Genomic DNA, 22,096 nt, shown 5'->3' with positions numbered 1-22,096 from the left:
CCGCACTGTTGAGATCACCATGGTGTCCTAATGAGTCTTCAAATCAGGTAGAGCGGGTCCCCTCTAGTTTTGTTCTTTATCAGAGTGTTGGCTATCCTAGGTGTTTTGCATATCCATGTAATTTTTATTTTATTTCTTTTTAACTTAAACTCCAGTTAGCTGACTAGACGTATAGGTTAGCGTTGGTTTCAGGAGTAGAATTTAGTGATTCATCACCTACATATAGCACCCAGTGCTCATCCCAACAGGTGCCCTCCTTAATGCCCACCACATCCCGCCCCCCCCACCTCCCCTCCAGCAACCCTCAGTCTTTCTCTGTATATAAGAGTCTCTTATGGTCTGCCTCCCTCTGTGTTTTTATTTTTCCTAAGTTCATCTGTTTTGTTTCTTAAATTCCACGGATGAGTGAAATCGTATGATACTTGTCTTTCACTGACTGACTTTGCTTAGCATAACGCACTCGAGTTCCTCCGTGTTGTTGCAGATGGCAAGATTTCATTCTTTTCGATCGCCGAGTAATACCCCGTCGTATGTGTGTATACACACACGTACACACACACGCATCTTCCCTATCCATTCATCAGTCGATGGACACTTGGGCTCTTCCCGTAATGTGGCCGTTGTTGGTGGCACTGCTATAAACATTGGGGTAGATGTGCTCCTTCAAGTCGGCACTCCTATAACCTTTGGATAAATGCCCAGTAGTGTAATTGCCGAGTCATAGGGTAGTTCTGTTTTCAGTTTCTTGAGGAACCTCCATCCTGTTCTGCAGAGCGGCTGCACCAGCTTGCGTTCCCACCAACAGTGCAAGAGGCTTCCCCTTTCTCCGCATCCTCACCGACAGCTGTCGTTTCCTGAGTTAATTTTAGCCATTCTGACAGGTGTGAGGTGGCATCTGTCTCATTGTGATTTTGATTTGTATTTTCCTGATGGTGAGTGACGTTGAGCATGTTTTCATGTGTCTGTTAAGCTATCTGGATGTCTTCTCTGGCAAAGTGTTTCTTCATGCCTTCTGCCCGTTTCTTCACTGGATTATTTGCTTTTTGGGTGTTGAGTTTGACAAGTTCTTTATAGGTTTTGGAGACTCCCCCTTTAGGAGATATGTCGCTTGCAGATATCTTCTCCCATTCATTCCATCGGTTGCCTCGTTTTGTTGATTGTTTCCCTCACTGTAGAGAAGCTTTTTATCTTGATGAGGTCTCAATAGTTCATTTTTTGCTTTTGTTTTCCTTGCCCCCGGCGACATGTCTAGTAAGAAGTTGCTGAGGCTGAGGTCAAAGAGGTTGCTGTCTGTTTCGTCCTGTGGGATTTTGATGGTTTCCTGTACCCGTGTAAATTTTAGAATTTAGTTTGTCAGCTTCTACAAGAAATCCTGCTGAAATTTTGACTGAGACGTGCTTTCTAGATCACGTCGAAGAGAATTGACATGTTAACAAAATTGAGTCTTCCAATAAGTGAACATGTATAGCTCTCCACTTGTTTAAGTCTTCTTTGATTTCTCTCGGTGAATCTCCCGATTTGGGGCACCTGGGGCTCATTGTCCCTTCCTTTGTCATCCTCCTTCCTTCCCTCTACCAGCCTCAGAAGGCAGATTCAGAAGTGTGACTGGGTCTGTGGAAGGAAACCAGTCTCTGGTCTCCTTCTTCAGCCTGTGTCTCAAGCCCCACGTCCTGCTCTTCCTAGAGCACGGCCTGTCCCACTAGCCCTGTGGTGGAGCCGGCTGGAAACTTGGAGCTCTCGTGAACTGTTCTTGCTAAACAGTCCAGGAATCTCCCCTGCCCTGACTCACAGGCAGGTGTTCCAGTGATGACAGAGGGTGGCACTGTGCCAGAGCCCCGAGGTCACTTGTTTTGATTCCTGACATTTCCTGTCTCCTTGTCTATCTGCATTTCTTTCTGTCTTTCCTTTTTTTCTATCTTCCCTTCTGTCTGCCTTTCTTTCGCCTCAGGCCTGCCGTCACATCTTCCATGCTGCATGCAGGAGCGTGCGTGTGGGTAGGTGGCCGGCACAGGAATGTCCGTACGGCGTCCCTCCTACTGAGTGGCCTGCAAAGTCAGACACAAGTCCCCCAGTCAGAAGCACAGCGGTCACTGCCACCTCGGGCAGAGGGAGGGTCTTTCCCATCCCCCAGTGGATGGAGATGGAAACGCAGGATCCAGACAGAATCTTGGTTTCAAAGGAGGCATAAATAAGTCGTGTCTGTGTCTTCGGGAGCAAGGACTCAGCAGCAGAGAAGTGTGTTTACTTTTCTGTTAGGTTCTTTCCTGATGAGGTTTTGACAGGTTGTTTGTTTGTTTCTTTCTGAATAAGAGGCCTCAGAGAATATGTAAGGGCTTGAATCTCTTTAAGACTCGACTGAGGAGCTTCAGAGAAATCTCTTAATTCATGTGTTCAGCTTCCCTGTAGGCCCCACCGCTTTCTGGAATGTCTCAGCAGCCATTTCTCTCCCAGACAGAGTAGCTGTGGGTTGAGCGGGCACTTAGAGCGTGTCCCGGTGGCCCATCCCGCACAGTTACAGCCCCTCGCCTCCCGGCGTCCCCTCCCCATCCTGTGCGTAACTGCGTGTGTCTCTTCTCTCCCCACCCGCCTCTGTGGCCCAGGTGTAGACGCGGACTGCAGGCCGCCGGACGATGCCGCGTTTGACATCATCACCGATGAGGAGCTGTGCCAGATTCAGGAGTCGGGCTCCTCGCCTGAGACACCCACCGAAACTGACTCCCTCGACCCTAACATGCCCGAACAGTGAGTAGACCTCACCTTTACTTCCTGTGTGCTCACTGGGTGTCGGGCCCTTGTGCCCCCTGATTAAAGGACCAGGAAAGTGAGACTTGGGAAGCAGGATTGGCTGTCTTTGCTTAAGGGAAGGTGCCTCAGAACAGTGCTCGGGACAGTTCTGGAGACTGGAAGTTCTACGTCAGGGTCCTGGGCTTGCGGACGGCCACCCACCCACCCACTGCCTCTTCACCCGGTTGCCCCGCCGTGCACGTGCACCCCTCGTGTCTCTCTGTGTCCTGCTAGTCCGTCGGTACTTACTCTCCACCAGTCTTCTCGCTTTTCCAGGCCAGCTGTTTTCCAACAAGGTTTGCGAGAAGAGTTTTGCAAAGGCCAATTTTTAAATAATATGAGGTAACCTCACGAAGTGCCACCATGCTTCCGTGTCAAGAGTTTATGCCAAGGGGACCCACAGGAAAAGGTCAAGCCCCCCACCCCCCACGGCAGCCCTGCTCAGCGTCTCTCAGTCCCTGCTATCGGGCTTAAATGCGGTTTCTACAGCAAAGCACAGACTGCTCCAAAGCCAAGAAAGAATTTACATGGGCCCCCCCTGGGTCCAGGCATTTCTCGACCCACTTTCCCTCCAGTTAGGGAGTTTCGTGATGCACCTGGCCAATACCCACATTCACATCTCTGCCCCTCTCTTCCTGCCCAGGACTCAGAGGAGGGCTAGGATTAATCAGCCAGGATTTCTGCCGTGCAGGAGATGTATTGAATCCTCACGGAGCACTCAGTGCAAGAAATTTTAGGCTTATGTGTATCCCTCCGCACTCCCCTGTTCTCTGACTGGAGGGTGACCAAACGCTCGTGTTGTAGCCTCATGGAGAGAGCCCACAGGATCACCCAGCCCATCAGCCCCTGTGCAGTGCTGCTTCCGCGGCTTTGGGCCTTGCCTTTCCCTTCCCGGAACCCCCGCCTCCTGAAGTGCCCCTGACCCCACAGCCTGCAGTGTTCTCCCAAGGGCACTGAGCCACGGAGCCGCCATCACCTGGCAACTGTACTCCCCGCCGGGTGGGTAGGTGGTGAGGTGAGCAGGACTGGGGCCTCCAGACCTGGGAGGACGGCCTTTGGCTGTCGCCTGCAGGAGAGAGTGACCCCCTGCAGCTCCCTCTTTCCCTCGCCCCTCACCTTCCCCTTTGCCAGTAAGAACAGAAACAGAAGGCGCTCTGACCGCTGACAAATACCTGTGTTTCGGTCCCGGGAAATCAGGAAGTGTCCCAGGGAAAGGAAACCACCAGTGCGCTGGCCCGCAGCCCCTAGGGTGGATCTGGGCCTGGCAGTCGGGAGCCTGCGGTCCCTGCGGCCTCTGCTACTCAGCTAAGGGCCTGCACCCTCACACGCCATCTCTGTGCATCAGAGAAGACCCAAGTGTCTCTGGTAGCTTTGTCGTACGTTCTTTTTCTTCCTAAGACCGATCAGAAACGCCAGGACCCTGAAAAAGTGCGGGCGGTAAGCCTGGATTTGTGTAAGCCTCCCTAATGGGAAACTTCGAGAAAGAAATCAGCAAGTCCAAAGTAAGAAGTGATCCGGAAGGGACTGAACACCCGGTGTGTCCAAATCCACAGAGGAAAGAAGGCTGCTGGGAAGCTGTGTTGTCGAAAGCCACTCTGCCGGGCACCTTCCTGTGCCGGCCGCCTCTGTGCGTGGCCTCGCTCGGTCCCTGCCCAGCCCTTCGAGGCTTAGGGATTACGGTCCTCATTTTACAGGTAAAGCTGCTGAAGCCTCGGGAGGCCAGATAAGCCACTCCAGGGCACGGGGTTGTAAGTGTCAGCACTAGGCTTTGAGCCCAGAACCCCTCCCTCTGTCCACAGGCTTAAGGTTCATTCCAAAGAGTTCATTTCTCTTCTCAGGGCCCCACTTCCCCATGTACACATCAGAAGCCTGTGCTCTGCCTCCCGCCCTGCAACGTATACACATTCTGCGGGCAATGAAGTTGTCTGCCTCGCCCTTCCTGGCAGTGAGGGGACGGGCAGAGGTCCCCACACCCCCGAGCAGCCTCCCACTGGCCCCCACCGATGAGAAACAGAAGCACAACCCCTTCCCTGGGGAGAAAAGATGGCGTTTTTCAGAGCCCTCCAGACGGGCCTATCCGCACCCGCTCCCCACACTCAGCCGAGCTCCCGCTCGGCCTTCTCCAGGGACCAGGTGTCCTTCTGTGCTCGGCACCGAGGGGGCAGGCGGAGATGGAGAGAAAGCTCCCACCAGCCCGTCGCAGGGCTGGGCCTTGGGTCTCTCGGCCTCCGCTCTGCTTCCACCCCGGCCTGGCCTCCCCTTCTGGTCACGAGACGAACGGGCCATACGGCCGTGAAGAGCTTGATCTCCAGAATCCGACACCTGGTCGGAGCGTAAGCTGCCACCTCCAGGTTCCGTGGACTGGGGGTACCGCAGCCTCCCGAACTCAGTGCCCTCCCCTAGGAGAGATGGGGACCGTCCCCCTCTGGGACCGGCAGGAAGATTCGATGAGAAGGGTGTGCGTAAAGCGCCGAGCCTGGTGCCTGGCGCCTGGGAGGCCTCCCGTGGAGGCGCCTCATTTCTGTGATGTCCCGCGTGTGTTGTGATGCCAGGCGCTGAGCCGGGCCCGTCTCCTGCTTGCGCCTGGTACCCCAGTGTTTCTCCAAGGAAAACCTCTCCCAGTGCCCAGTGACACTGAGCTAAAGTCGTCGAGACGGTCCCTGACCCTCGGGGCACCTTTGCCAGTAATCGCTTTGTAACTAACTGGTACTTCCCCGTCAGAGTGCTTTGCTGGGGGGCTGGGGTCGGTTGATCACTGGCCGGGAGATGGGACGCCTGTATCTCAGACACAAAACGAGAACAGGATACGGTAGTGACCGTGAAGGCAAAAAGCCACCTTGTGCTCGGGTTAGCCCAGCGTTCTCCCCCTTCGTGAGGAGGACGGAGCTGGCGGGTACCTTGAGCGCATCCGCTGCAGGAAACCTCTGTTGGGCAACACTTGGGGGCAGAGAAAGGCTGTTCACCGGAGTCCTAGCCCTGGCTGTGCCGGGTGAGCTTTGGCGGGTCTTAATCTCTCTCAACTAGTTTCCTCACCTGAAGCATGGGGACGAGCGCGCCAGGCCTCGCGCGGCTCGGTGTTGGGAGTCCCCACGGACCGTGGAGGACCGGGCGCATGAAAGAGGCACCGCCTGGGGGGCCCCTTGGGGGAGGAGGTCAGAGTGACCACTCCCTCCACTCCTGGACCCCGCCAGCAGGGGAGGCTTCAGCCATTCTCTCCCGCAGCACCAATCCCTCCGTCCGGAATGCTCACTGAGATCACCTGGGCTTCTGGCTCCCGGGCGGCCCCTGGAATCGGGGTCACCCCATGTTCACCACCCGTCCGGGCGGCCACGCGGGACCGCTAATGGCCCTGAAGTGTCGGGGACATGGCGAGGGAGTAGCTTGCCCGCGGACCCCGAGGCCGCGCTCGAGGCAGCCTGGCCCACCCTTCTACAGCCCCCGCTCCCACCTGCGCCCCGTCGCGCGCTGCTGCGTGTGAGCACAGTCAGGGGAGGAGCAGAGCAGGACCGAGGCCGGGAACTTGCGCCCCGTGGGGCTGTTGTGTGGACAGAACGAAGTCACGTCGTCAAAGGCCTCCGCTCCCGACGCGGGCTGTGCCGGCCTCTGTTGCCAGCACTGCCCTGTGCCCAGGGGAGGGCTGGGAAGAGTCCCGACTCTCAGGCGTAGCAGATGAGAGTCCAGAGGAGTATAGGGCCAGTGAGGGAGAACACACAGAAGGTAAAGGAAGATTCTGCTGCTGTGCCATTCCTGGGTTTTCCGAAGCCTTAGAAGGACGCATGCACCCTTTTTGCGGGGAGCCTGGAGAGAGGGCGTATAACCCAGGCCTGGGGCGGGGCGGGGTGCGGCCTGACCGGTGCCTGGTGTGGTTTGCCTCAGCCCGGCAGGCGCCTGGTTGGGGAGAGCCCAGCGGCCCCGTTGCCTCGGCCAGGCAGCCCCCAGCTTGGCCCCCACGGTCCGCCGTCCGGGCCTCACGGGCACTCCTGGACGGAGGGCCGCCCTCAGCCGGTGGTGCGGATGGTGAACTGGGCCCTAGGAGGCCGAGCACCTCATCCCGGGACGCACAGGGCCGGAGCCCTGCTCTGCCCGTCACGCCACACGGCTGCGGGGCCCCCGGTTACGGCTTCTTCACGTCCTCCTTTCCAGGCAGGGCCTCCGTCTCTCGTTCTGGGGAAGTGAGGGGCCGGGGGCCCCTCCATCAGAAATGCTAACCCTTGAGATGAACGCACAAAGGGGGGGGGCATGTGAAACTCCCACTTTGAAGCCAGTTTGTACTTTTTATTTTTTTTCCTGTTGCTTTTTTTTTTTTTGTATTTGAAGCCAATTTAAAGAAGATAAAAGTCAGGCTTGTCACCATAGAAAGGGCAGAGTTTGCCATGTGAGGAAGCACTCAGTCCACAGGGCCTGTGTCCCATGAGGCTGCCGCCCTCCAGGGTGCATTTAGGCACGAGTGTGAGACTGTACGGGGGTCACGTGGGCCTGCGAGGCCCAGCCTGTGCGCAGCTGGACCAGGGTGCGTGTGACACGGCAGGCGCCCTTCCCACGCCCTGCCAACCCGCACGGGACAGACCTGTGGCCTCCTTGTGTCACTAGGTCTTGAGCTGTCACTGCCGTCTTTGGGGCCCTCCCACCCTCGAGTGCCCCCTGTGCTAACGGTTCTGTATGCACTGTCCCAAGTCCCCCCCCATCCCCAGCCCCCAGAGGCGGGGGCTGTTATGGCCCGTGTCTCGCCAAAACAAAAGAGGTTAAGAGATTGCCAGCTGGTCATGCTCACCAGTGAGCACCGGAGCTGGGGCTCCACGACAGCCCCGTAGCCCCACCGCTCAGCCGGGTCGGACCCACCGCCCTGCCTGTGCACTCGCTCGCCCGCTCGCTCTCTCACCGTAGGTGATTGGTCCTCTCCAGTTTGGTGAGTGGTTTTGCGAAGCATGAGCCAGAAAGGCAACTTTAAGCCGATAGAGCCGATGGCTACAAGGATCTAATCTAAAAACCACACACAAGCGTCTGCCATTTAGAAGTGCTTCATCGTGTGACCATGTTATGGAGGTGACACAAGCGTACCTCACATTTTGGGCAGGAGGTTGAAAGCCACGGTGAAAGCATTATCACTGATGTGTTCCATTTCCTTGATCGGGCCGCGCCCTCAAAGTTCACAATTTTAACTGCTTTCCCAATGCTCTGAGCCCACAAGTAATCACCTCCAGTATGTGCCAAGCATACGGTAAAGTAAAATGTGCCTGGGGATAAACATAGCTTGGAGACTTTAAAAGGGTTTTATTTCGTAGCCACGAAAGACATATGCCATTTGATATGCGTGTGTTTGTATCCTACATACACTGATACATGATTTATCTGCGTGCGAGCATGTCGGGCATTGGACAGCTTAGTTTTTAAATGAGCAAACCCACCCGAGAATCCGATTCAGAACTGCTGCTTAGATCCATGATGGTCGTAAACTCTGCTTTGCACGTTCTCCTGGCATCCTCTGGACCGCTGGGACCCTCAGCAGAGTAATTCGTTTGGGCCCGTTCATGTCCCCTGGTGTTCCTCCTTCCGAGATTAATCGAAGAGAACGTAATCATCTCTCCATATAAAGGCGAAACCCGAAGGTGAAGCAGAACCTGATCTCATTTCTGTCAGGTACCTGGCGATTGAGGTCTGAGCCAGATGAACGAGCCCTCGTTTTCATGGCTGCTCTCGTCTCCCCGCTTCCCAGTGGCCAGAAGAACCTTCTGTACCGGAGAGCCTGGAGTGTCACCTGCCCTCAGCAGCTTTGTGGCCATGCTCCCCCTTCAGCATCCGGTCCCAGCCCCCACGGAGGAGGGCCTAAGGTCTTAAGGGTCGCACTTCATTCCCTCGGAGCCAGCATTCTTGGGGATGGAGGAAGGAAAGCCCTTCCGGGTTTTAGAGCCCTTCCCCCAACCCTGAGCTTTAGGCCTGAGGGTCTGAGAAGAGAGCAGATTGCGTTCATGCCCGAGAAGCAGGCTCCCACACCGGCTGCTGCATGCCTTCTCCGTGAGAATGCGTAAGTCCTAAACAAAGCCTTCCTCGTGGCGTCCAGAGCGCACAGCCATGCTCCTATAAGCTCCTGAGCGGCTCTCCAAGCCCGGCCGAGGCCTACAGCTGGAACATGCTGGTGGCCTCCACGTGATGAGAGGCAGAACAGGTCTTGGAGGCATCGTCGGAAGACTTCCATTGACCTGAGACCCCCAGGTAAGGGAGGCAGCCAAGGTCTTTCACGAGTTTCCAGAAGTTCCTCCGAAACTTCAAGCCAACAAAGGCATAGAGCACGGGGTTAAGGCAGGCCCGCAGGTAGGCGATGGCCTCTGTCACGATGATGGCATAGTGGAAGCTGGTCATGGTGTAGTGCTCCCAGTTCGTGCTGCGGATTAGCTTCACGAGGTTGAAGGGCGTCTGGGTCAGCAGGAACGCAGCCACCACCAGGAAGATGACCTTCAGAGACTTGTGCTTCTTGAAGCCTCGGGCGCGAAGCAGAGTCTTGATTATGACCGAGTAGCAGACAATCATGGCGACCAGGGGCAGGAAGAACCCCAGGGTCATCTGGGTGGCGAGAACCACAGTGGAAATCTCCTCGTCGTGATAACCACAGACGAGCTTGTCGAGATAGAGGACGTGGCCGTAGATTATCTGCGGCAGCGAAAGCAGCAGGGAGGCCCCCCAGATGAACAGACAGATGGCCTTGCCCCAGGCCATCCGCCTCGCCTGCTGGTTGTAGGCCTTGGTGGCCCGAGCCACCGCGACGAAGCGGTCAATGGTGACGCAGGCGAGGATGAGCATGGATGTGTAGAAGTTCAAGGTGTAGATGCCCAGCAGGGTCTTGCACAGGACGTCGCCGAAGACCCACTCGTGGATGCTCGCGTAGGCCCAGAAGGGCAGGGTGCAGACGAACACCAGGTCGGCCAAGGGCAGGTTCACCAGGAACACGTCCGTCAGGCTCTTCAGCTTCTGGTAGAAGACGTAGATGACCAGCACCAGCGCGTTCCCCGCCAGGCCACAGATGAACACCCCCAGGTACATGCAGGGCAGAAAGACCTTGCGGAACTCCAAGAAGCGTTCGTGCCCCCAGCTGCCGTCGCTGGACGTGTTGAAGAAGCCGGGGTCCACATAGTCGTCCTCAGCCATGGCGTGCGTTCTGATGAACACCTGGGAGGCAGACACAGGATCTCTAGTCAGGGCCGAGGGGGACACCTCCTGTCCTCCCACAGTCCTGTTGCCCCACTTTTAGGGGGCGTGTAGTCATCTCCTCAACCCACCTGAGTTCTGGTCAGTGGCAGCACATTCCAGTACCCTGGAGACAGCCAGAGCTGAGGGGCGATTGCCTGGGCGGGATGAGGGACCCTGAATGGGCCCTAAGATTCTAAGGCTGTCACCCGCCTCACAGACAACACATACCTGACCCGCATGCACAGTCCATAAAATCCTGTGCCAGCTGGCCTTGAAGGCAAAGGTCGCCATGTGGTGGAGTGTGGGCATTGCCCTCCTGGAAGTGCAGAACTTTTTTTTTTTTTTTTTTTTTTTACCTATTTTCATTTAATATTTATTTTTGAGAGAGAGAGAGAGAGAGCGTGCGCGCACGCACACCAGCTGGTGAGGGGCAGAGAGAGAGGGGGAGACGCAGAATCTGAAGCAGGCTGCGGGCTCCGAGATGTCAGCACAGAGCCCGACGCGGGGCTTGAACTCACGAACCGTGAGATCGTGACCTGAGCCGAAGTCGGAAGCTTAACCGACTGAGCCACCCAGGCGCCCCAAGAACTGCTCTCTCATGGTCCGGCCTGCCTTCGTCCGCCCATCCTGGGCCTCATTTTCTGTTGAATGAGAGCCCTGAGCTGCTAACTGCGGAAGCTAAGCCAAGTAGCCCCCCTCCCCGGGGGCTCCACCATTGAGGAGACTTCTGCAGACCAGCAGGGACTCGCGGGCTGACCCTCTCCCACCAGGGTAGACGGTCCGTTCTGTCTTTTCTTGCCCTTAGCTGCCTAGATTTAGGAGGTGGGGAGACAGGCATGGGAAGCCCCGGCTGCCCAGCACTGTGGCTGAGCTGGTCACGGCCGGGGAAGCGGGCAGCTGCCCTCCCAGCCCAGCCCCAGCCCAGCCGGCCCCTCACCGCCCGTCACACGACCCTCCTCCACCGGAGCCTGGTTTCCTGAAGACTTCTTGATCCCCAGGACCCTCTTAAACGGAGCATCTCCCCAGAAGGGAACATCACTTTAGCTTTCGAGACTAGCAGTTTATGCCCAAGGGGTCTCCTTGAACAAATGGAAGGCCCGCCCGCGGGGGGCCAGCCTTGCAGTGAGGCAGGCAGCGGCCACCACAGCCGCCTTTCTTGCCCGGGGCTCCCGGCCTTTCAGGGCCGTCACTTCCCTCTGCCCTGTGACCCTGCCGAGGAGCAGGGACAGGACGCGAGGGTGATGTACTCGGGCATGAGAGCAGAGGCGGCTACGGCAGCACCGGCCCTGGGGTGCCAGGTCACTGACCTGCAGAGAGCCGGCACGCAGCGGCTCATTTCCGGTGACCCAGGGCCATACCTCGCTAGCACCTCGAGAAGGCGTTTCGAGAAGGACAGGCATTTGGTGTAGCAAAGGCAGAATGTCAGCCAGCCGGACAAGGGCGTGTACAAGGAGAGATCACGTCTTCCTTTCTGATTGACTTGAGGACTCCTTGTCCTGACTGGAGACGGTATCAGCCCTGCCGGTCCTCCTGGGAACAGAGTGCCCTTTCTCTGCAAGGAGGAAGCTCGCCTTGGGGTAAGACGCCTCCGTGAAAAGCCCCTGCCCCTCAACCACAAGATGTGAGATCAGTAAGGGTGACAGGCCAGCCGTAATAACGCTACCCCGCCAGCCGTTCGGACTCCTGGGTTAAGTAGGTCAGATGATGTGTGTGTGTTCCTGCTTCACGCGGGGACGGAAACATCTTTTTCAGCTCTTAGCACGTGCACAGGCGGCTCTGCTCTCCTTAAGAGTAACATCACATCTCCATTATTGCCTGCCTCCCTCTTGCCTTTTTACAAGAAAATCCTCCTGGCGCTGGCATTACACGTTCCCTCAAAGGGCCCGTGCAAACTCGCTTGTGATAATTGGCAAACTTGGGTGCTGTGCCGACGGACTGGAAACCGCCCAGCTCTGTGCAGATTGAGTAGCTGAGAATGAGTTTCCCTTCCAGAAAGGTTAAGATCATTCATTTCTTTGTCTTGAGTAGCCAAAGCCCTGTGTTGATCTATGCAACTTTTTTTTTTTTTTAAGTAATACAGTGTTCAGCTCTGGAAGCAGTGTAAATGTCTGATACTGAACAAATCAGCAAGTTACAATTCAGACAGACAATAGAATATAGCTCAAACTATGTTTAGGTTTAGGAAGTGCTTTTTAGTGAGTCGGGAGAAAGCAGTACGCTTAAATTTCTCACAACAGAGTAAGTCTGCACAATTAGCATTGGCTGTTAATTAAGTATTCCAATGAATGGATGTCCAAAAGGATGTAAAATTGGTCATGATTCTGAACTTCCTTTGATCATAAACCCCTTTGAGAATCTCCTAAAAGCCACAGACCTTTTCCTCAGATGTGCATATATCTTTTTTTTTTTTAATTTTTTTATTTACTTTTGGGACAGAGAGAGACAGAGCATGAACGGGGGAGGGGCAGAGAGAGAGGGAGACACAGAATCGGAAACAGGCTCCAGGCTCTGAGCCATCAGCCCAGAGCCTGACGCGGGGCTCGAACTCACGGACCGCGAGATCGTGACCTGGCTGAAGTCGGACGCTTAACCGACTGCGCCACCCAGGCGCCCCGAGATGTGCATATATCTTAAGCAGGCTCCACATCCAACGTGGGGCTTGAACTCACAACCCCGAGATGGAGAGTCGCACGCTCCACGACTGAACCAGCCAGGCGCCCCAGTTTTGACTATATGTTCTAAAACATTTAAAAAAAAAAAAAAAAGCCCAGAATTGATCAGCAGCTTGTGTCTGGTGCGGAGTCGGGGCTGACTTCTTTCCCTTCCCCCTAAGTCTCTCCTTTTCTGAAGTCCCTGCAGTGGTATATTGACTTACCTTGAGAAAAGAAACTAGACAGCCGCCCGAGAGAGCAGCCAGTGTTGTAAATTATAATGAAGGAGAAACGAAAATGGAGACGGAGAGATTATTCCGTGAACAGATGTGGCCAGTGGCCAGCCTGTCCTGGTCTCCCGGGGAGGGTACCCCCAGTGCCGTCAGCTTACGAGCACGGACCGTGCGCCCCGTACCACGCTAAGTCATTTCCACAATTCTCTAGTCGTGGGGCAAAGGCAGAATTCAGACCGAGAGCGGTCGGGCTCTAAAGTCCGGGCATTTACACGGTACTGCACCGCGGGCAGGGATCAGAGGACCCCAGCAAGCCGGGGTTAGCACCTGCCTTTTAACTCTAAAGAAGACGGATGACTCACCAGTGGAGAGGCGCTGTCGATGTGTTGCAGAGATGAGCGTTCACAGCACAAGGTCTGCCTCTACCTGTCTGTGATGTGGTCCGTGTTTCCGTTGAATATCTTCTGAGAGCCCTTGGTTGGTGATCAGAAGAGACCCGGCCCTGCCCCTGCCTCGTACATCAGAATCCACATGACCTGCCTGCACGCGCGTAATTTGGGAGATCAGAGATAGGGAGCAGCGGCTCCGATGCGCTACCCTCCCTGCCGCCTGGCTGTGGGCGCAGTCATCTGTCAGGACCTGCGAGGGTTTCTGTTTATAAACCGAAGGGGAGCAGTAAGTAGGTCTGGCCCAGGCAGCCCAGTGACGATGGTGGCATTTGTACCGTAAGATTACTTCACTCGCTAGTCCTGTCCCTTTGGAACCGTTTGGGTCTGGACCACTGCAAAGTGCGTTGCTGTGGCCTGGGTTCTGGATATGCTTGATAGCCACTGACCCCCACTCAAAAAAACGGCAGCCCTGCAAAGTCAGTGCTGTCCCCATTTTATAGATGGAAACACTGAGGACCCCAGCCAAAATAACAGCCCTGCGTGTACACAGCTAAAAACTGGCGCTTCCAGGATACAAACCCAGGTCTCTGGAGGTGTGGACTCCATTTCTGCTTTCCCAGCAGCAGACTCGCGCTGAGCCACCAGGCCTCCCTCCCCTGACCCTGCACCGCGTTCAGCCCGGTCCCCACCGTGGCCGGTGCACGTCTGCTGGTCACACGGGCTCCTGTGGCTCTTCCTAAGGGCAGGGTGTCAGGCGCTGGGAGCAGGGGCCAGGCACGGCCTAGGACCTAGGGACTAGCACTCAGCTCCACTAGGAGCCAGGCTCGGCGCCGGGTGCGTCTCAACCTAGCCGTCCAGCCCTCGTCCTTCACAGATGAGTAAGCAGAAGGGTCGAGAGAGGAGCTCGCTTGCCCGTGACACTCCTGTCCCCCGGAGCCGCCAGGTCACGAGGGTCCGTGTGAGCGTGGAGCTATCTGGGGGGGGTCCCAGCAGAAGCTTGGGAGACCGCCAGTGAATGTTCAAGGCCTTTTGAACGAACTAGTTCAAACGCTCCCGCCACACTGGTACACACGAACGAGATGTTCCCCTGAGGGCAGGAGCCGGGAGGCTATGCGGGGTGTCTGCCCCTGGGCGGACGGTGGGGGGACACGGGCCAGTGGACGGTGAACGAGCTGAACCAGACACCGCAGGCGAGCGGGGCCAAAGCACCCCTCCTCTGAAAGAGGACTTTTACGACAGACATCCCTTCAGAGTGAGCCAGCCTTTCATCTTGGAACCTTCGGAGCTCGGAGAGAGGAGCTTTTTTCCCCGGGGACAGGCCAGCTGTGTCGTTTGGGACCAGTCCACAGAACAGAGAACAGCCTGAGCCTTGTCAAGCACCCTCAACGCGGCCATGCCCTGCTGTCTCGGACGTGCAAGCGTCTGCACCCCGTGGGAAGAGACGGGCCTCACCCCGGTGCCCCCCACCACCGTGCGCACGCTTGCTGGGGGGGCAGGTATTTGAGAGGGCACGTCGTCACCCTTCACTAGGGGAAAGCTCTCCAGCGAAAGACGTGCAACTGAGCTGGAGGAGGGAGCCGCTCACAGCGTCGGAGTCGGGGCGTTGGGGGGCAGCGGCACAGAACCTTATTTCAACCACTTTACAAAGCGCCCGCTTGCGACTTCTTGTCTGCCGATTTGGAGTGCTCTTTGTTTTGAAGGCCTTCCTTTTCTCTGAAACCAAGCTCTAAGCATTCTTACGGGCAGACACCCAGGCATAGGTCCTAGACTTCCCCCTGGAATACTGAAACGTTTTCCAAGCAGAACTGGGGGAAGGACAGACGGAAAGCAGCGGCCGCGCCTGCTGCGGATCTGTCCTGGAAGTCAGCGCCGACCTGCTCGCTTTTCCCGGGCACCTGACGTTCCCAACCCAGAGCCCGGGGGGAGTGTCCATCCCAGGACCCCGGAGTGAGGCGGTCACTGCTGCTGGCAGAAGTCTAGCTGCAAAGCACTGGCGGATGACGGGGGCCGTGGAGGATGAGTTAGGACCGAAAGCCTCAGAGAAATAGCCCGAGCAGTGAGCTGGGAGCGGCGTGCCCGGTGATGCCTGGCTCTTGGTTCTGAGGTTAGGCATGCGGCTTTGGGTGTCGCGGTCGGACCGCGGTTACTAAGTAATTAGAAATCAAAATACCAAGTGTTCTTCATCGCTTGGTACTTGGGTAAAAAAGGAAGCCACTGACTAAAAGGAAAACTACTGGGAATTTACTTTGAATAGTAAAATGTGGAAATGCCCCCGGGTCCCACACTGCGGTTCCCCGCGCAGCTCAGCCCTGTGCTGCAAGCCGGTGCGGTTCACGAGCATTGTCTGCGAGGACGGACGTGTCCTGCGTCCGCGCTGCCCCCACACAGTGGCCGTGGGGCACCTGAAGTGTGGCCACTGCAACCAAGGAGCCAAATTGTTGGCGTTTTAAAATTTTGGATGAGTTTGAGTTCAAATGGCCCCTTGAGGCTGGTGGCGGCTGAATTGGGCAGCACGTCGTAAGCAGAGAGCCGTCTCCTGACCACAGATAGAAGCTGGCCTGGGGACTGTGGACCCTGGGTAATCGGGCACAGTGAAAAGGGCTGCTTAGCGAGGCTAGGAAGGATGTCAGCAAGAGACTTGGGCCACGGGGGGCTTTTCAGGCACCCTTGCCTTCCTCAGCCAGTCCCAACAGTCAGAGGACCTGCTTCCCCAGGCAGCTTGCAGGATTGAAATTCTACAGTAATTAAATGAAAAGGCAGGCATTTTGATTTGTGAGCGGAAACTATTGTAGAGAACCAAGCCGGGGGGACCCCACCTGTGACCCCTCACCCAAGCAGGCATGGACCCCTGGACTGCATTGCCAGGGATTTCCTCACCGTCCGCTGGTCCCCTTTATTCTTAATTTGGTTCTAAAGTAGAACCTTGGTCATGTCCTCTGTTGGGGACATTTGGGACAGAAACCAGCTTACCCAGGGCACACAGTCTAGACATTTATTGAGCATAGACTGGCGGGGCAGGACCCCCAAGGGACGCCAAGGTGACCAGCCCCAGGGGGTGGAGCAAGTTGACAAACAGGTGTGCGTGCCTCGAGCCAAGTTCAGCTCTCCCGACCACAGGCTCTGGATGGAAACTCAGTGGGAGAGGGTGGCACGTCGTCAGCGGTCACCATAGCTAGCAGTGGGCTCCTGTGGCCAGAGCAAGGAGAGGAGGAAGGGCCTGCGGGCAGTGAACTTGTCTCTGAGAAAAACACTGCAGTGGCAACAGAAGGAAATTGTTCTGGGAGGAGTTAGGGTGCCCCCTAGTGGCCTTGCTTTTGTTCCCCGGCATTCTCAAGCTTGTTTGTAATCCGATTTAATTTTAAATTTTGTTTTAATCCTGATCTAGAAAAGTCGCTTTTCTACCGCATCCCACAGTAAGAGACACGTTTTACAGGACCACCCAAGGGGTTGCGTGCATGCACAGAAAGGCAAAGCAAGAGCTTCGTGAAGCAGTACTAACCCTTAAAACGTGCAGTATACTGTTGCATTGGTACTTTTTTTAAATTTTTTTTTAATGTTTATTTTTGAGGAAGAGAGAGAGACAGAGAGCACGAGTGGGGGAGGGGCAGAGAGAGAGGGAGACACAGAATCCGAAGCAGGTTCCAGGCTCCAAGCTGTCAGCACAGAGCCCGAGGCGGGGCTCGAACCCACGAACCGTGAGATCACGACCTGAGCTGAAGTCAGACGCTCAACCGACTGAGCCACCCAGGCGCCCCATATTGGTACTTTCCGTTCACGTTCTTCCAACGTTGGTCATAACTTACTAAATTGATTCATGACCCACTAAACGGGTCGCGAGCCACAGTTTGAAAAGCCCTTGAGAAGAAACCTCTATGCCCCTAATCGTTACCCTCGAGAGGGCATCACCCGCCCATGCCTGCCTTGCTCAGCTCCCTCACGCAGGGTCTCAGCCTGGGCCGGCAGGGGCTGGGGACCTACCCTGGGAAGCGTGTACCCACGGGTCATCAGGGCTTGTCGTGGTCGGAGATGGGGAGCTGGAGGAAGAGGAATGACAGGTTAGGACATCTTTTATCCTCGATGCTGGAAAACCAAGAGAACCAACTACAACATCGGAGTTTATTCCATCCCTGCTTACTTGTTTCTCTCGCACGGTGTCTGCACTTTGGACGAGGATGAAAGCAAGTGGCCTGAGCGGCCTCGGGCCCTTTCTGCTCCTCAGGAGCCCCGTGTCCGTGGGCGCCAAGTGGGGGTTGTATAGTCAGTCCCTTGAACACCCTCTTGCACTGACTGGCCTTCTGTGATTCTGGATCTGGAAGCCAGTGGCTGCCAGAGCGAGGGAAGGAGGCGGCCAGGGAGGAGGTCAGACTGGGACAGCGAGGGACCAGGCTTGCCCTCAGTAGCAGCAGGCGTGTTCTCGCCGTGCCTTCCCTGGCCAGAGTGGAGAAGGCCGCGGAGGGTCCTTTGAAACACCTTGCCTCCTCAAGCCAGCGCCGCCTGGAGCCCATCTGGTTCCGCCCCCTTCGCCCGCGTGGAGGAGGGACAACAGACCTCGGAGGAGGGAAGGGCACCAGAGTCACAGCCATAAAGCCAAGGCTGGGACCACCTCGGAGTGACGACCCCACCCGGAGCCACACGGCCTCTCCCGCCTCTGGAGTGCCCGCTTGCTCAGGGCTCGCCGCGCTCCGCCCCTGCAGGGCAGGGTGTCTGAAGACGGGCTGTGCCGCTTACGGCCGGCCGACCGACGGGGACTGTGTGCGGACAGCCCCGGCCGGGCAGCTGGGTGCTAGTGGGTGCCTGGTTATCTAGGCAGCTCCCCGTGCTGGCCCCGCCACCACCCACTCGCGGCGGTGCCTGACAGCCGTCTCACCCTCCGGCAGCCGACAGAGCTAAATGCCAGAGGGGCTGCTGAGCCCGGTGGCGAGTGGGCGTGACGTCTTGAAGCTCCGTCTCGTGCCGGAGGCTTCCCGGGAGGCCAGAGGCCTCTCCCTGGGCAGCACCGGCTCTCCCCCCGGACAGAGGGGCCTTGTAAGTCAGCAGCGGGCGCCCTGCGAACCCAGCATCTGCCACACCATGCGTGACCCGGTCTCCAGCCCTCCGGGACCTGTCCTCGGTTCTTCCCTTTGTCAGCATTTCTCCGCCCTCTTCTGAACTTCCACGCGAGCAGTTTGCACCCCTACGTCTGTCGCTTAGCGGGCGGCGAGCGCACCGCGTGGTTCCCGCAGACGGCAGCGGCCGTCCCGTGTGCGCCGGGCCTGCTTCCAAAGGGCCCTCAGCCCAGGGAGAGAGAGGACCCAGAGAAGAGAAGGAAGGCCCGGGGTGACCGGGGCCGTGGTAGACGGGGTGCAGGGAGGAGTGGGAAGGAGGGCTCGCGGGTGGGAGCAGGCTGCACCTGCCTGTGTATCTGCCCCCGGGGATCCCCCTGCCCTGTCGCATCCCCCACACTGTGCACACCGCGCCGTCCGTGCAGGTGCACCACCACGTGTGCCGACGCCGCGGCCCCATAGGCGAGTGACAGCCGGGACAGGCTTCGCGGAGACCCGCTGGGTGTCGTCTGCTCTAAACCACCGCTTTCTGCCCCCACGCGGAGAACCCTGGCTGCTCAGGGGGACCTTCAGGTAGACCGTCTGCAGCCGCTCCCCACGGGCACATCTTGCATCCCGACCTGTCCGTGTCGGTGCCTCTCCCTGTGGAAGGATGAATGTCCCGCCCCCGTGGTCGTGGTCGTGGGGCTTGGCCGTGGGACTCGCCTGGCAGTGAAATGTCAGCAGCGGCGGGCGGAGAATCCCCTGCAGGCAGAGGTGATGGCTGCCGCCTCCAGGCAGAAGCTCTGGGCCTCAGCCGCTATGCTCTCTTGAATTCCTGGTGTCCCAGGGACCGTATCAGGTCAGGTCCTGAGCTCAGCTGAGCGCGAGGATCCCCAGGCATGGCTGAGGGCCGCCCGCCGTGCCGCCCAGACTGCGCCGTCGGCCGGGCACACCGGTTTTCCAGCACAAATCGCGGCTGCGCAGTGGGTGTGAAGGTGGTGGACAGAGGGCTGTCTGAGCACGTGGTCCGGACGCTTGCTGCCAGCCACTGACCTTGCACGTGCCACTGTGTATGCTGAGACCCCCCCCTTCTTCCAGCAGGATGCTTCCAGCTGTGTGCGTGTGTGTGTGTGTGTGTGTGTGTGTGTGCGCGCACGAGTCTGCCTCAGACGGAGAGCGTTTGCGGGACGCGGCCCGTGCCCGAGTCAGTGTCCTGTGCGGTGCCCACCCCACCACGGACCGGGGCTGACCTCTCCAGGCACTTCAGCAGTAGGCGGGGTGGGGTGGGGTGGGATGGGGCAGGACTGAGTTCACTCAAGTTCCTTCAGGGCCTCAGAGGTCGAGTGAGTGTCCCCCGGGGCCAGGCTGGTGAGAACCCAAGGGTACCTGTTGGCGGTGGGAGGGGGGCGGTTTGGGGCGCACTGACCTCACCCCAGAGACCTCTGGGGAGAGCCCTCCGGGCAGTTGAGAAGGGGGTTATTGTGACGTTTGGGGAAGAAGCTGTGCCGGGTGGGAGATCTTCCTTATTGACACCTGCCCACGGGGCAAATGGCTCTTCTTTTCTGGACCTGAGTTCTCTCTAAGCAGAACCGCACACTCAAGCTGGTTGGGTCTGACGCCCCACTCGGCCATCGGCTGAGCGGACACTGGGGCCTGGTAGCGTGAGCAGGGAGCTGGAGTCGGGGCGTGGGGCTCGGGCCCGCCTCTCGGGAGCTGCCTGTGCCTCTGTGGCCCCGTCAGTGAGGAGGAGGCCTGCAGTCTGCACTCCCAGAACAGGGGGTTCAGGAAGGGCTTGAAATGTCCCACCATCAGGGCGCCTGGGTAGCTCAGTCGGTTAAACATCTGACTCTTGGTTTCGGCTCAGGTCATATCTCACAGTTGGTTAGTTCGAGCCCCAAGTCAGGCTCCGTGCTGGCAGGGCAGAGCCTGCATGGGTTTCTCGCTCTCTGCCCCTCCCCCGCGCTTGCTCACTCTCTCGCAAAATAAATACACATAAAAAACTTAAAAAAAAAAAAAATCAAATGTCCCACGATCAAATAAATGCAGGAACGCTAGCTTTAAATCCAGGAGATGACTTTGCTGCAGGGTTCCTAGAACCTCGAACTTACTGTGTAAATATGCGGGGACTCTCTACGAGAGGGCGTGTGCTGCCCTCCGCCCCTGGCCCCGGCGTCCCACAGGGCACTGTGCGGAAAGCACGGTGTGTCTTCATTGGCAGCTGGCACCCACCGCCGGCTCTCAGTGCAGCCGATAGTGGGCTGTGAGGGAAAGAGGCGATGTGGACGTGGCTTAGGTCCACTCGCTGCCCATGGCCGTGCCCCTCGGCTCCCTCCTGGCCCGCACCGTTCCCCGGGTGTCTGTCCTTGCTGCCCCCGAGATGGGCCAGAGCAGGCTTGGCTGTCATGGGTCCCCAGGCGGGACCCACGGTGCTGCCCACTGCTCCGCTGGCTGGCGCGGGGTCGGGCGGTGGTCCTTTGTGTTGCGGGCGGCCCCTCCCTATGCCCACCAGAACCCCAGCAGGGAAACCACTGAGGCCTCGTGGTCTTCTCCCCATCCTGCCCGCGTGGCCCCAGCCCCTCGCCCCTACCTGGAGAGCCTGCCGCAGCCCCTGTCGTGGCCTCTGTGACTGAAGGATCCCAGGCATTCTGAGCTTGGCCACGTGACTCCAAGGCTGTGGGACCCCCAGGTGCCGATGGCTAAAATGGCTGTGTTCTCGTGTGTGACGTTTCAGGGACGCCGTGTCAAACTCGCTAACCCCTGAGGACGCCGAAGACATGCCGTTGGGGCAGGATGCTGAGGTCTGCTTGCTGAAGTCTGGAGAATTGATGTGAGTGACTGAGCCCCGAGCAGGGGCTTCCCAGGGGGCCTGGGGGACAGGAGCACCACAGGGGGAGCCCCGGCCTCCAGTGCCAGAGCCGGGGGCACCCCACAGGCTGACTCGGCACCCATGATGGCTTTCAGTCTGTGCTTTTATTTATTTATGTTTTTAACTTTTTGTAATGTTTGTTTTTGAGAGAGTGAGCAGGGGAGGGGCAGAGGGAGAGGGAGACACAGAATCCGAAGCAGGCTCCAGGCTCCAGGCTCCGAGCTGTCAGCGCAGAGCCCGACGTGGGGCTTGAACTCAGGAACTGTGAGATCACGACCTGAGCCAAAGTCGGAAGCTTAACCGACTGAGCCACCCGGGCGCTCCAGTCTGTGCTTTTTTCTTAAGGTACAATTTATGGACAGTAAACTTCCCCCTTTATGTGGACAGTGCTTAGACTTTGACAAATAATACACTGTAGTCAGTCATCCCGCCAAGGCTCCCTGCCGGGCGCGGCCAGTGGCTTCTGTGATCTCAGGGGCCTCCGATCCCACCCGGCTCCGTGACCCGGTTCTGCCCAAGAGGGAACGTAGGTCCAGAAAGGAACAGTGATTCAGCCCCGTGTGACCACAGTGAAGACGGAGAGCGGTTCCCTCCCCGTCGGAAGTTCCCCCGTGTCCCCTTAGCGTCATCCCGTTCTCACACCCATGGCCCTGTGTTCTTTTTTGAAAATAACTTTTTTGTTTTCTCACTGTAAAAGCAATACGTTTTCATTGTGGAAAAATAGGAAAATAGAGACAAGGAAACCACCTCGGGGGATAGCCTTCCGGTTTTTTAAAATACATAGGTACCTCATTTTTCAACACAAACGGGTATTCTACATCTCATTTTATAGTCTTGTAAAACCCCACACTGCGTGAGTATTTTCACGTATCCTATTCTTCTGTGTCGCGTCCAACGGCTGCGTAAGACGCTGCATTGAGTCCCGTACTCATGCACTCACTCACACGTATTTATTCAGCACCTACTA

The 22,096-nt window shown here is 57.4% G+C and overlaps 2 protein-coding genes across 2 annotated transcripts in view; one reads left to right on the top strand and one right to left on the bottom strand.

The window, feature by feature from the left end:
• FYCO1 (FYVE and coiled-coil domain autophagy adaptor 1) overlaps positions 1-22,096 on the top strand; it is a 75,203-nt gene that overhangs the window by 39,927 nt on the left and 13,180 nt on the right. The window contains 2 exon segments of the mRNA XM_047097603.1: positions 2,601-2,742; positions 20,995-21,090. Of these exon segments, the coding sequence (XP_046953559.1) occupies positions 2,601-2,742; positions 20,995-21,090 (238 nt within the window).
• On the bottom strand, positions 7,782-13,462 carry CXCR6 (C-X-C motif chemokine receptor 6). The gene is made up of 2 exons (XM_047097604.1): positions 13,213-13,462; positions 7,782-9,945 (listed from the first exon to the last, which is right to left on the bottom strand). The coding sequence occupies exon 2, from the start codon at positions 9,922-9,924 to the stop codon at positions 8,899-8,901; it is 1,026 nt and encodes a 341-aa protein (XP_046953560.1). The 5' UTR covers positions 9,925-9,945; positions 13,213-13,462; the 3' UTR covers positions 7,782-8,898.

The sequence above is a fragment of the Lynx rufus genome, unplaced genomic scaffold, assembly GCF_022079265.1.
Source record: "Lynx rufus isolate CCGP_SWC_20201006 ecotype Redwood Valley unplaced genomic scaffold, mLynRuf1.p SCAF_4, whole genome shotgun sequence".
Classification (NCBI taxonomy): Eukaryota; Metazoa; Chordata; class Mammalia; order Carnivora; family Felidae; genus Lynx; species Lynx rufus.
Note: the sequence above shows the minus strand (reverse complement) of the source record. Positions and strands in the feature narration are given on the sequence as shown.